This window comes from Megalobrama amblycephala, linkage group LG7, assembly GCF_018812025.1.
Source record: "Megalobrama amblycephala isolate DHTTF-2021 linkage group LG7, ASM1881202v1, whole genome shotgun sequence".
Lineage (NCBI taxonomy): Eukaryota > Metazoa > Chordata > Actinopteri > Cypriniformes > Xenocyprididae > Megalobrama > Megalobrama amblycephala.
In genome coordinates, this window is record NC_063050.1 from 26,172,432 (window position 1) to 26,187,189 (window position 14,758).

Genomic DNA, 14,758 nt, shown 5'->3' on the forward strand with positions numbered 1-14,758 from the left:
AGCATACTATCATTCCAAAATTTGGGGTAATAATGATTTTTTTTTTTTTTTTTTTTTTTTTAAGTATAATAAACTTTTAATTTGCAAGGATGCATTAAATTAATTTGACAAAAATTTCTATTTCAAATAAATGCTGTTATTTTAAACTGTCTGTTTATCAAAGAATCCTAAAAAAAAATCAGTTTTCACAAATTATTAAACAGCAAAAACATTATCAACATTGATAATAATAAGAACCATTATTAATTATTGATGATACCTATACATGGATTCATAATGAAAATTACATTATAATATTAAAATTTTTTTAATATTTCACAATATTACAGTTTGTCCTTTTTATTTACTTATTTACAGTATAATTAATGCAGTATTTTTGCAATTTACATTTGATCGGTAGAGTACCTTGCATGCAGTCGAAAACAAACAGTTTCCATTTATGCGGTACTGAAGCGCCCGTCCATCAAAACCTCCCATTTATTATCACGCGTACACACGTGCGCACAGACAAAGAAATCAATAGCAAAACCAACAGCACACTAACACAAAACTGCATCATCTTGATCTCCAATGCCCTCAATTCTCCCCTCACGTCAAATCATGTCAGATAGATGTTAGATAGATAATAGTTAAAGCAAAAACAGCACGCACTGTACATCTACAAATCATTTTCCACGCTTTATCATTTCAATCACTAATTAATGAAATGCCCTTTCACAGCATATTAATCCAAACATGCTTTGAAAAGAGAGCAGGAATCAGACTTGCAGTCTGTCGAATGCTGCGGATGGAGGTGGCGGCGGCGTGCGCTATCCTGTCATTACAGTGCCGGGGCAGCTGGCGGGCAGGTAGAGGGCTGACACATTGCTAACATTTGATTGGTTCCGTGGGATGGCTTGAGGTGCCCATGAGCGTGATTAAAACACATGTTTGGCCTCCATGTCACACTAGCTATACCCACAGCTGTGGGGGGCACGTATACCACCATGTGGCACATAGCAATTAGGATAATGGAAATTAATATAGGCTTTCTTTCTGTTTCTTTTTGGAGGTACAGTGACTGAACCGCGCTGGACGTGATGTATAATTGTTTCCAGATTAATGTCACTTTAATCAGAGCTCTTTGAATGTGCACGTAAATAATGAAGCATTGATGTTCATAAAGGAATGATTGCCTTTTTTTCCTTTCCCTCCTGTCTCTCCTTCACTTACTCTCTCTCTCTCTCTCTCTATATCTCCCCTAAGGACCATCAATGTAAATGAACAAAAGTTTGTTGTAATTAGCCAGTAATTGGCTGCCCTCACTGGCAAGTTTCCAGCTCGGAGTATGCGTTAGCTTGTGTTTTCATAACCCGTTGTGTATTCTGGGATAGATACGCAGCCCAGTCTTCTACAACTGTCTAAGTTCTGGATCGCCCAGACATAACAGTGAGTGTGTGGAAACGAGACGCCCGAGGAATTTAATCAGTACGCTCCCGTGCTCTCTCTCATACACACACACACACACACACACACACACACACACACAACCTCTCAGTCAGTCTCAACCGCACACACTCGTCTTTCATTCACACATAAGTGTGTGTTCCTTAAGAACATAATCCAGCTAATGAAGCCTCTGCATAACAGTGTTGTTATGCTTGTATTAAAAGGTGACCTTTTATTTAAGATGATTTGATGTGACTTAGCATATGTAATGTTATGACACGCCGCACAGGGTTTCTCCCAAAGCCTTGTCAGAAATCATTTCATTTAGCCACAGGAAGGAGATGATTGCTCTCGTACACACATGCAGATGATTCAGAGCTTATCCATACAGTATTCCACCAACACACCCCTTTTTTTCCCTCACCCAGGGCCGTATAATATTTCACTCACACACCGAGGGGCTCAAGGATAATAGACCTGATGTGATGACAATGTGAAACGTGAAATAGCAAACATACAGAAGGATTCTTGAACCACATGTCAATCATCGGGATGCAATTACCAATTAGCATGCGAGGCCCCGTTCAGTGCGCTTTTCTAACCGTACTGTAAATCCCACGATGCCTATGTTATTTACTTTATGCATTATGAGTGATAGAGTCACACATTTTATAAACGATTTATGGGAACGCTCAGTGAATACTGAACAGAAAGAGTGAGTCATTTTCTACAGGTGTTGTTTTTCATTTGTTGCATAAAAGCTGTCACAGAGGATTGGGCTTTGAGAACCACGGAAGTCCAAGACTGCTCAGTGGACGTGTTTTTGCAGAGGAGTTGTACAATACACTGAAAAACATTTGGTATAAGATTTCATTTGAAGCAATTTTCAGTTACAAAGAAAAGGCAAGTATCACATTGAATTAAATGTGATATTTCAAAGTAGAAAGACTAAAATAGTATTTTTTATATATATATATCTTTGTTTTTACGTACATATTGCTATGAGAAAGGAGAAATCAGTTAGCATGTCTACTCGTTTTGAATGTCTGACAATAGAGAAAGACGCTGAAATTCTGACATCTTCCAGCAGTACTAAAAAAACTCTTCGTTTCTGTATGTGGGTTTCACACCTTTTTAACATCCTCTTTCTCCTTTTTCTTCTTCTTCTTGCTCCCTGTAAAGCTCACCCGGAGACGTATGTCCAAGGTACTGTATCTTTTCTCCTTTTTCTCTCTCTCGTTCTCTCTCCCTTGAGCATTTGTGTCCCGGATTGAGGTCTTTATGACATTTTTATGGCGCATTAATAACCTCTTCTCTCTCTCTCTCCTCTGCGTGTCTGCTATTATTGTGATTCTTCATTGGCTTCTTTTTTTGGACTGTCAGAAATCCAATCCAATGTCCTCAGCGCTCTCCTTGGCTAATGTTCCAACTTCTGCAGAACCACCCCCCTCGCCCCAACTAAATCACCACAGCTCCACATCTGCAGTTTAGCATCCGAGAGTCGCACTCGAGTTCATTTTGAAAACAGTAGCACGCCACGAAACCTGCACGCAAATGACGATCGGCCATGTTTATTTTATAATGAACTACGAGCTGGCGGTGTAAATGGAGATCAAGAGAAGAGATACTAGCAGATTCTTGTTTACTGTTACTGAGGTGTTTTTGGAAATGATTTCACAGGGCTAAATCAGTGCTAAGCCAAGTGTGATTCCAGACTTGCATACTGGCATATGGTGCATCAGACCGCCAAGAACTCTCACAAGGTTTTTTTTTTAAACATTAAGATGTTTCTTAAACTCTTACGGGCTTACTTTGATACTTTTACTCCAAACCTCAATATGTTAGCTCGCTTGTTTTTATTATGTTTTACCACATCCCATGTTGCTTTTTTTTCTTTTTCCTCACTCATACAATTCTAATCAGACATGGCACGTAGTGTATCTCAGTATGATATTTATTCATGCATTCAGTAACACAATATACACGCTGTGGCAATCCTCCAGACGGAGTCGGCCAAAGTCGAAACAGCTCCCACTCCTCTCTCAACATCTCGCCTTCCTCCTTCTCAAAGCCCTTCTTTCCTTTCTGGTCATTTGCTTCCTTTCTCTCTCTTTCCCTTTTGTGTTTTTGTGTTCTGAATCGTCCTTCACTTGGACTCAAGTGCTCAGATTTTTTTTGTTCATTTTCTTTCCCGAATTTTCCTCCCTCCCGGCCCCATAATAGGAGAGAGGATAGGATTTAAAGGTAATGCATACCAAAGCCCCAGGGAGACTGTCACAAGCAATCACTCCGCTGTCTCTCTGTGTCTTTCTTTCTTTCCTTGTTTCTTGCTTTCTTTCTTTCTTTCTCCCTCCTTCCTTCACTTTTTTTTTTTTTGTCTTGAAGCACGATGTCAGCGTGTATATGTTCTAGTCTCCTCGCTCTATTTATTGTCGTCCTTTATATCTTCCAAATTCATCAATGTTTGTCTTGAACAAGCCACACACACACACAAATGCACACACGCAATCACTGACACGTGCTCACACACCTGTGGTCCTTGAGTTTTGTTTGGGAATCCTGTGGGTCCTGTCTCCATGCATCCCGCAGCCTGACCCCTGGTGTTTGTTAGCCTAGCTTCTCCTACAGTCCTCCCCTTCCCTCCCCCTGGCCTCTCTCGCTTTCCTCTGATTCCGTCCGGCGGAATGTGACCTGGGCAGAAAGTATAGCGCTGGAGGCACACACTCTCTCGCCAGCTCAGATGTCCACCCTATACTTTATGCCACTGGGATTCTCTGTGTGCCGTAGCTTCACATGGATGCCACTGCTGATTTATTATTCCCTCACCCTTTTATATCCCTTCCTTTGATCTCTTCTTCTAAATTCAATTTTCTTTCCTTTAATTAATTTTCTTTAAATAAATTTTTATGGGTTCTCATTTGGATTCCTCAATCGGTTCTTTTTCCTTTTGAATCTCACCTTGATTTTCTCACAAATTTATGCCATCCCTTTTGAAATGATTGGTTGTGTCAAGAGAGCATCCGTTACATCCATGTGAATCTACAGCCTCTGTGCATCTCACTAGGCCTGTTTGAAGTCCAGCGTCAGTCTGTGTTCACCTTTAAACCTTTACTTTCATTCTCGACGATGTCAGTGTATCTCTGTTTGGATTACCATTTGTGTTTCACACAAAGTCGAAGACGCATTGTGTCCTACTGTGGCCACGTATGATGATTTTTAACAGAACAACTTTCAGAGAGAATACTATCACATCAATTTTAAAACACGCACATAGTGACTCTGTCTAACACACATTTGAACTTGCGCACGTCCGTGCTAGTGTGTGACGGCTCTGTCTGTCTCTGCAGAGGGATGCCCAGGTCTGTGCAACAGTAATGGCCGCTGCACGCTGGATCAAAACGGCTGGCATTGTGTCTGCCAACCAGGCTGGAGAGGGGCTGGCTGTGACGTTGCCATGGAGACGCTCTGTGCAGACGGAAAGGACAATGAAGGAGGTGAGGTCACCGGTGACTGGACGCATAAATGTTATAAAATGTAAATGGGATGCGTCACATATAAATGCATATGGAAAAGTGTATGTAAATATCACATACATATTTGTCAATGATAATCAGGTCAAGTTTATAACCCTGGTGGGAATGGTAAAATGTGCATATTTAATTGTTTATGAGACAACTGACATATTGTGACATTGTAATTTCTTCACCCTCAGTAAAAGTCATGATAAATTTAGTTGTGGTAAAGTTTTTAAGCAGGCCATTCTAAACAAACAGAAAGAAACAGAAAAGTAAGCATATATTGATTTAGAAGAGTCACTCTGTTTCTCACTGTGGCATCCCAGCAGAATATAGCACACAAGACGTGACCCAAAGACCAAAGTAAATCTCAAAACGTTAGCTCAGGGTCCAGAGGTTCCACTTCTTGTCTTGACAGACATCAGGGAGACCGACTATAACAGAGCATCTCTTTTTACTCGCATTTAAAAAAAAAAAAAAAAGTGACAGGCCTGCACAAGGGGCGAGTACAGCCGTAAATCCTTCTCCACTGATCCTGCATTCACGGCGTGAGTGTGTCTGGATGCAGAACTTTTTGGTACATGCGAAATTCCATGACACGCTTGAGGTCCAGAATGCAGTTTCGTCCACACAAACGTCTAGAAATCTTCTCCGCTGAGGTGAACGCGTGAACCTTTAAATACAGCCCTGTTCCAAAGTATTTGAGGAGATTATTTTTCTAGTTGGAGATAATGCGGTCTGTAACATCATAAATCTGAAGGATTTACAGTCCTCTGGAAGCCTGACAAGAGGCTTTGAAGTTTTTTCCAAAGCGGAAAGAAAAATATACAGTAAGGTTATGATATATTCTCAGTCGTACAGTAATCGTGCCACGTTTTGCAGATTTCTTTGAATTTGGCTTCCTTTGAATAGCTATTACAAAGAGGTACTGTAAAGAACATAAGCATAAAGTTCTTTACATAAACAAACATAAAAAATAAATACGTTTCTCCTCAAATACATATACATGTCCAAAGATCCCATTACGTGACCTCTGTTTTGCGTGATCTACGCAAGCTATGTTAACAGATCCTGCTCTCTCTGGAGGAACCTTTGCATGTCCGTGTTGACTTTGGCCATAGCGGACCGGATTTAAAGCAGTGTGAGAGTTACGAGAGGTCCAGATCTCACATGAAGTTGCGTGGTGCTTTTGGCAGGGGGTGCCGGGACACTCGTAAGGCAAAACAAACAGTCAGACACTCTGCCTCGATCTCACCAGAGCAGTGTCAGCTCAGGGTGCTGTAAAAAACGAATTGGTCTCATACTGATTGGTGCAACAACGCGCGTGTATGCGTATGTTTGCACATGTGTTCTTTTACAACCCCCCTGTGACGGTGTGCCAGATGTACACAGGGCTTTTTATAAACTAGCTGAGACGGATGGCAGAGGTTTATGGCACTTACCTGCGGGAGATCGGATCGCATTTCCACACAAAGCATTAACCAGGTGTTTACTGATAGAGGCAAGAGAAAGTCTTGACAATGTGAAAGAAGAAAGAGAGGATATTGCTGTCATGTTTCTGACCCTAAAGGTGAGAGAACAAATGGGTGGATGATGTATGAAGCATAGATGCAAAAACGTTTCACTATAAGCGTGTGACAGGATCTGTAAGTCAGGACACAGGATATACTCTAAGATTCTTGAACACTTAGCACCTCATATTTTTATGTTTATTGTTAAGGTGTGTGTCTGTGTGTGCAGATGGCCTGGTGGACTGTATGGATCCAGACTGCTGCCTGCAGAGCTCGTGTCAGACTCAACCCTTCTGCCGTGGCTCTCCTGACCCCGTCGACATCATCAGCCAGAACCAACCCACAAGCCCACAGCAAGCCGCCCAGTCGTTCTATCAGCAAATCAGTTTCCTCATCGGCCCAGAGAGCACGCATGTCATTAACGGAGACAACCCGTTTAACAAAAGGTATGGCTGTGCTCGCTGCAATGAGCAAATTAAGCCTGAAATAGTAAGGAGTGTGTCAGGGCTTAACCATAAAGTCCCAAACCTTATCAGGCAAGTGACGAAATCATGTTTTATACCAGCCCAACTTAAACAGTGGGTGTTTTTGTGATGTATTGAGTGTTGTGAATTATGCCGAGTTCAGTAAGTCTTTGAAGTGAAGTAATCCAGCTGGATTTTCACTTAGATTGGTTAAAATGGATAGAAAATTATAGACAAATCAGTAATGGTTCACTAAATAACCATTACCATACCATAAGCCATATTGTTTCCAGCAAATATGGGATTTTATTTTTATTTATATATTCGATTCGGTTCATTATATATTCAATTCGGTTCGGTTCATGCAGTTAGATGACGAATACAGTCAGTCACAGGCGATACACACTCCAGTCCAGAAGGGGGCGCGCACGGTTATGCAACATTGTTTGCTAACCACCAAAATAGGAAAAAGAGCAGAAGAAGAACAGCGCATGTGTGAATGACTGCTCGAAAACAAGTCCTCTAGCTGCATGCATCGAATGCATCTTTATGTGCTCACCGACAAGGGAGTATACTTTGAAAGGCTTGTGCTCTCAACTGTGCGTTAAACGGAGCGGATAGGAGGGTTAGGTTTAAGCTTTGAATGTTTAAATAGAGTTTGAATGGAGCAAATTTTTATTTTTCATTATTCTGTTTATTTTGTACTTATAACACAAGATGCTTCTCAGTTTTGTAGCTGATTGTGACCAAATATCTTTTGTTTTTTTATCAGCCCAGCAAAAAAATATCACCTATGCAAGAATGCATTCTGTTTACTGCTTAGTGCTTAATGCACTAAAGGAGGCTATACTGTACCAACTACCTCAGGGGGGACTAAATGCTGTAGGTGGAACAAACTGTAATTTTAAACTGTCTGTTCAAAATTAATTAAAAGAAACCTAGCATTGTGGATGTGTTGCTTTTTCCACTCTAGTTTAGTGTCTAATTCTCACTATTTGTTTGTGTAGTACTAGTTGCTTATTAGCATGCATATTACTAAGACATTGGCTGTTTATTTGTATTTATAAAGCACATATTAATGCCTTATTCTGCATGACCATATTCTACATCCTACCCAATACCTAAACTTAACAACCTTAGAAACTAATAAGCAGTAATTAGGGGTTTATTTTGGAAAAAGTTAATAGTTAGTTAATGATAAGAATTGGACCCTAAAACTAAAGTGTGACCATTTTTCCTATTGTAAATCGTACTGAACCGTGACCCCAAAACCGAGGCACGTACCGAACCATGACTTATGTAAACAATTATACCTTTATATCACAATATATGTTAGCATAGAACTGAACTTTAATGAAAAATATTTTTAAAAAATCATATAGCTAATTTAAAAAAAAAAAAACACATTATCATTTTTGTGGTGAGGCCAGTGAAGAGCAAGTGAAAATCTGAATTACTGCACCAGTTCACCTAACTGAAAAGAATTCTTAATGTCTAACAATTAAAAAATACTGAAGTACAGCACTTGTTCATGGTGGCTTATGATGTCAATTTTATGAATTGCACATGTATAATTGATTGTCTGACCTGATGTCAGATGTTTTGTTATAATCATCCAGTTTCGGCTTTGCGAGTGACCGTGTACAGTAACCACCATTAATAAAAAAGAAAAAGTATTACTCCCTACAATTGCTTCTAACAGCCCTCTTAAAGACTTCATACAGTTGCCATGGAAACAGATGTGCTGACAAAACCTCATAAGAACCGTGTGACCTGGGTTACAGAGAGAAAGATTTTCTGAAGTTGCATTAAAGTGTAATTTACAAATTATGCGCTTCAATTTGCATTGTGTATGTGAGAGCACCATAACAGTTATTGGAAAGAGATGTTAGATCTGATAATAGCCCGCTTGAATAAGCAGTGCTATTAATTAAGTTGTCACATCCAGAGTGTGGGTTTGTCCGAAGCATCTTCTCTATTTTTGCTTGAATGGATATAATCATTTATTAGTTGTCATGGTCAGTTGCCTTCATATCTCTGTTTTACCTTGTTCCTTCGAGCGCCTGTCGCTATTTCAAGTCCTTCCTTGCAGATATCCTTTTTTTGTGCTTTTAACGTAATTTCCTTCTTGTGTCTGACTAAGATTCAGTGAGTAAGCTAATATCTGCGGAAACCAGGAATAAAAACACAAAGCAGACTGACTGATCTGCGACACCACAAATGCTCGCAGTCACGTTTCAATTTGACTGATACGTGATAATAATGCAATAACGATCAGTTTGTTTATCTCATTCCCTGCCTCCTATGCATAACTCAATGCACATGTTCTGTTAAGATGGAAATCACATTAAAGTTAGCTTGATTACTCTCAAAAATTGCTTGGCAACTGTGATTCGGTCATGACAGATAACACAATTAGCTACAACAAAGAGTTTAATAGGCCCAATGCCGGTGCCCCATATGTGAGGACATTAAACCTTTAAGTACCTCTGTGGCAAGATAAAGACTGATCTGATAAGGGGAGGTGTAGACTAATGTGATTTAAAAATAAATGTACAAACCCACGCGGGGCACATCTGCACTGAATATCGGTCATTTTGGCTGGAGAGTTTGTTTGGCAGTCATCGAATGTAACACAAACCATGTGTACCAGACTCCCTCATCCTCCCAGTTCATGATAAAATAGAATAATCACTTGCTAAATAATATAAATGTTTAAGTCAACATTATGGTCTCTGGTTTTTGTATTCATTATGAAGTTTAGTTCGATTTGTACTTTTTTTTAAATCCTGGGCTGCTTTTTGTTTTAAAAGGACAAATGGTAATAAAAGGACACAGCACAGATATTTATATATATATATATATATATATATATATATATATATATATATATATATAAAAAGCTGAATTTTAGCATCATTACTCCAGTGTTCAGTGTCACATGGTCCTTCAAAAAATCATTCTAATATGCTTTTATATTATTATTATTATTATATTATATGTTGAAAACTTTTTTTTTTTTGCTGCTTAACAAAAGATAGAAATTAATACTTTTATTCATCAAGGATGCATTAAATTGATCAAAAGTGACAGTGGAGACATTTGTAATGTTACAAAAAATTTCTGTTTAATAGATGCTTTAATAAATTTAATAAATGCAAATATAAGTATATAAATATAAATGCAAATCACCATTTCCACAAAAAAAAAAAAAATGTTAAGCAGCACAGTTTTCACCATTGATAATAATAATAATAATATAAATAATAATAAATGTTTCTTGAGCACCAAATCAGCCTATTAGAATGATTTCTGAAGGATCATGTGACACTGAAGACTACTGATGCTGAAAATTCAGCTTTGTCATCACAGGAATAAATTACATTTTAAAATATATTAAAATAGAAAACAGTTACAGTTAATTTGTAATAATATTTCACAGTATTACAGTTTTTACTCTATTTTTGATTAAATAAATGTATCCTTGATGAGCATAAGAAACTTCTTTAATAAACATTTTTAAAAAATTGTAATGTTTGCAGACTTTTGACAGGTACCATATATTTGCACATTCTGCCTTCTGGATCAAAAGGTAGACAATCCCGCTAAGAAAAAGTTGTTGTTTGTGTGTTTCCTCAGGGTAACTATTGATTCACAGCATAAACATTGTAAAACAACATGCCACTGGAGCAAAAGTGCCAGCTCCTCAATTTTCCGGAATTAAGTATCTGTCATATACCCTGTATATCCCAGCAGCCTCTCTCCAGATGTCTCTTCTATGTCATCTTCAGCCGTTCGTTCACTTGAACGCCTGGCTCAGCAAACCCCTGCCTGTGTACATGAAAATGTCTTGTTTTCATTTTGCTACATGCTTCCCAGCACTAAGGGGCATTTTAAGCAGATTAAGCTTCTGCGCGGTGCATGTTGGCAAAATGGAAGGTGTTTTAAGCAGTGAGGTTTGGATGGAAAACAACTGGAGCATTCAGAGGGTCAGCAGTCCAGAGAAGCGGAGAAGAGCGTATCTGTATGACCGCTTTAAGAATGAAGCGAATAACCTTGAGCACCTTGGTAGATGTCCACCTGGATCCAGACATAATCCTTGTGATGGCAACATCATGAAGGTTATTATTAGAGAGAGGGAAGGGCAGAAAGGGAAAGCTATTAGAGAAAAATGTTGTAAAATCCATTGCTCGTTATGGTGGTATGGCTTTGAAGTTTTTCTCCAAGGATTATTATATTTTTGTTTATTTCTTACAATATTAACCTTGGCTTTGTCATCATGTTCCCCTCAGAGCTTGTGGAATCCAGAGCTAGTAGTTGTGTGATGGGTGGTGTTGTTCAGGGCAAAAGAGAGAAATACATCTCTAAGGAGGGTGAATTACAGCATGCTTTTAGGACACTCAGGCTGTGGCAGCTAACACTGGACACTATTGTTTTATTATCTCACACAAAGCAAATGGGATTTCTGAGTTACGGTCACATCATGAGGAATGGCAGCTTATTTATGGAATGTTTACCTGCGCATGTGACCCTGGGGTCATTTCCGCACTTCCTTTATCCCAGCTTCAATTGAGGGGCGACACCGCACTTTGATTCACTGCTGCTCTGCTGATTAGGCCTCCAGAAAAGCAGTAATGACCTGGAAAATCATCCAATAAGTAGAGCGAGGTGTCCTCGGCACTGCGGTGAAGTGACTATCTGCCTTCCTGCCATTGATTAACAGCTGAAGCAGATTTCTCCTGCTCATCCTGCCCAAAACAACCCATTTGGTAGGAATGTTAATCAATTTAAAAAAAAATTGTAATCAAATTAGATATGCCAATTAATAATAATAAAGTATTTCAATATATACTGAGAAAGAAAGGGGATTCAGATAATTTGATTAAATTATACAATGTTAATAATGATAGTAATACAATGTTTTTAATTTGAATTATTTCTCTCTGTACATGTGTGCTTTGGTCATTCAGTCATGGATCCGTTCAACAGTTTAAAGGATTAGTTCACTTTCAAATGAAAATTACCTCAAACTTTATTTACCAAGTCATCCAGGTGTATATGACTTTCTTCTTTCTGATGATCCATATTAACAAGTTATGAAGTAAAATATCAAGCTTCCGCCAGACCAGCTTACGAAGAAAGTGTAAAACTCTCACAGTTCAAAATGTTTACGCTACATCCTACATCAGTTACTCTTTCTTCGTAAGTTGAATACAGAAGGTGGTCTGGCGGAAGCTAGATATTTGACTTTATAACTTGTTAAATATGGATATTTTTCTTACTCAAACACATCACTTTGCGTCAGAAGGCCTTTATTAACCCCTCGGAGCCGTGTGGAGTATGTTTATAATGGATGGATGCACTTTCTTGAGCTTCATACTCAGATTGTGTTCATCAGAAAGTCAAATACACCTAGGATGGCTTGAGGGTGAGTAAAGCTTGGGGTAATTTTCATTTTAAAGTGAACTAATCCTTTAAGTAAAAATATTTAAAAAGGTATCTTGTGACCCCCATTGCTCTCTGTTGCACCCGTTTGCTTTTTTTTTTGTGATTTGAAAGTCAAGTGCTTATTCAAAAAATGATAATTGATAATGCAGAATTCATAAGTATTTTAGGTGTTTATTCCCCTGGTTGGAAAGTTACAGTTCTTCAAATGAAAGCTTTGCGCACATTGACCCTTATGAAGCTCCTCGAAGGAAAAGCCGCCTTGGGAATTAAGGACATAAGAATCCCACTGCAGCCTTTAGGGGACTGAATTATGACCGTCTACAGAGTCAGGGGCACAAGAGTCACATAAATAAGCATAGAGTGAGGGTGTGTGTGTGTGAGAGCGAGAGAGAGGCAGACTTTGTCTGCTTTCTAGTTATTTACAGTGGATTAGACATTTTAACATTGCAGTGAAAGCTTAGTGAATCCATGTTCAGTCATGCTGTAAATCATATTAATAGTGTGTGTGTGTGTGGGTTTCTTACCAACCATGTGTGTTTGTTTTGCAGCCTGGTGTCCATTATCAGAGGGCAGGTGCTCACTGCAGATGGTACACCTCTGATTGGAGTCAACGTGTCCTTTGTGCACTACCCAGACCACGGATACACCATCACGCGGCAGGATGGCATGTAGGTTGATTGAAAACACAAGCAGACACATATCCTATACACACTTCCATACTGTTTCTGTCCTTGAATAACTGAATGTCATAATACAGCACAGAGTACAGATGTCACCAAAACCATCTGTTTAGTACTTATGCATAAAATATACATAAATGCGTGAAAACTTTTTCATCGAAAACACTTTTTTTGATTGAATACACAACGTCTTATGGCTCCACAACAGTTTGTGTGTGTGTGTTTGTGTGCATGTTTTTTATGGCGTGCTGTCTTATCTACCAAGATCATCTCATGAAAATGTCAGGCATTGCTTCAGGAAGCAGTGCTTTAGCAAACAGCCTGTTTAAAATGCATTGGATTTACAAGGGTGGAATCAATCAGCCAATGGGCCGCACTCTCCCGTACTGTTAAACCAATCCCGGTGTTATTAAGGAGCTGCAGCGCCGCAATCATGAAGGCCTCAGGACTGTAACCAGCAAGCTCTTTATGCAGACATCTTTGTTCAAGGAGAAGGAACTGTTAGGACCCACCATCATGTACTGTCATGTGTCAGTGCTAAATGGCTAAAAAGCAGTAATCAAGCAGAGAGGAAATGAAATAAGGTTTGCAATTGAACTGAGCAAATTTGAATTGAATTCAGTGCAATTAAAGATAGAATCACAGAAAAGGTGCTGTTGATGGACTCTATGGGATCAAGTCTTTAAAGAAATAGTTGAATGAAAAATGAAAATTCTGTCTTCATTAATCCACCTGCATGTCGTTCCTAACCGGTATGACTTACTTTCTTCTGTGGCGCTCAAAAGGTGTCTTTGACATCAGACCTGATGCAACACATCTAAGGGTGCCATATATGACTTGAGGGCTACAGTGGACGATTTTTAGTGCAGAGTTAAATTGCAATCTGTTTATCACACAAAGCTTTAGAGGATTTGAAATGTAGCACACAAAACTGCTTTTTTGGTATTTCTTTTTCACTTTGAAACCAGTGTTATTTATATACTATTATAGTAAATTTTGAAGTATTTTTATATTTTCAGTTTTTATTTTAAATTTATGTTTTATTAGTTCTTTAATTTTTCTATTTAGCTTTAATTTATATTTATTTCAGTTTTAGTCATTTTTGTTCTTCAACTTCAACTTATTTTATTTAGTTGTTAAGGAAAAAATTTGTTTAATCTGTTATTTATAATTAACAAAAACAATTTTAATAGTTTTAGTTGACAATAAAATGCTGTTTGGAACCTGACAGCACTTTCATTATATGGAAAAGAGTAGCCAGGATATTCACAAATTCTCCTTTATGTTCCATAGAACAACAAACATCCAAACATCATACTAGATAATGGCATAATTACAGAATTTTGGGGTGATTTTGCTCTTCCTATAGTGAGAAATAGAGTGCATGAGCACATGGAACAGCAATGAGGAGAGGGGTTTGACTGTGACGGTGCATCAGAGAGAGATGGAGAGAGGCGTTAGAAAGAGACTGCCAGAGAGATATGTTTAATAGAAAATGTGATGAGAGACAAGGTTGGACTGGAGAGAGAAAACCCAGACTGAAAGAGAGAGAGAGTGTACAGGGGGGAGGCTATAGATGGAGAGAGTGTGTCCGAGATTAGCCCACTCAGCCAGCTGTTGCAGCTCTTGAACACCACAGCGGGGCAGGCCTTAAAAATGGCAGTGGATAATCATGCCCACACCTCTTCCACATCCACTTACTTCAACAGGGA

At 38.8% G+C, this 14,758-nt stretch overlaps 1 protein-coding gene across 1 annotated transcript in view; it reads left to right on the forward strand.

Annotated features, from left to right (window-relative positions):
- tenm3 (teneurin transmembrane protein 3) overlaps positions 1-14,758 on the forward strand; it is a 294,739-nt gene that overhangs the window by 235,374 nt on the left and 44,607 nt on the right. The window contains 5 exon segments of the mRNA XM_048196721.1: positions 2,611-2,634; positions 3,652-3,672; positions 4,776-4,922; positions 6,684-6,900; positions 12,915-13,034. Coding sequence (XP_048052678.1) covers positions 2,611-2,634; positions 3,652-3,672; positions 4,776-4,922; positions 6,684-6,900; positions 12,915-13,034 — 529 coding nt within the window.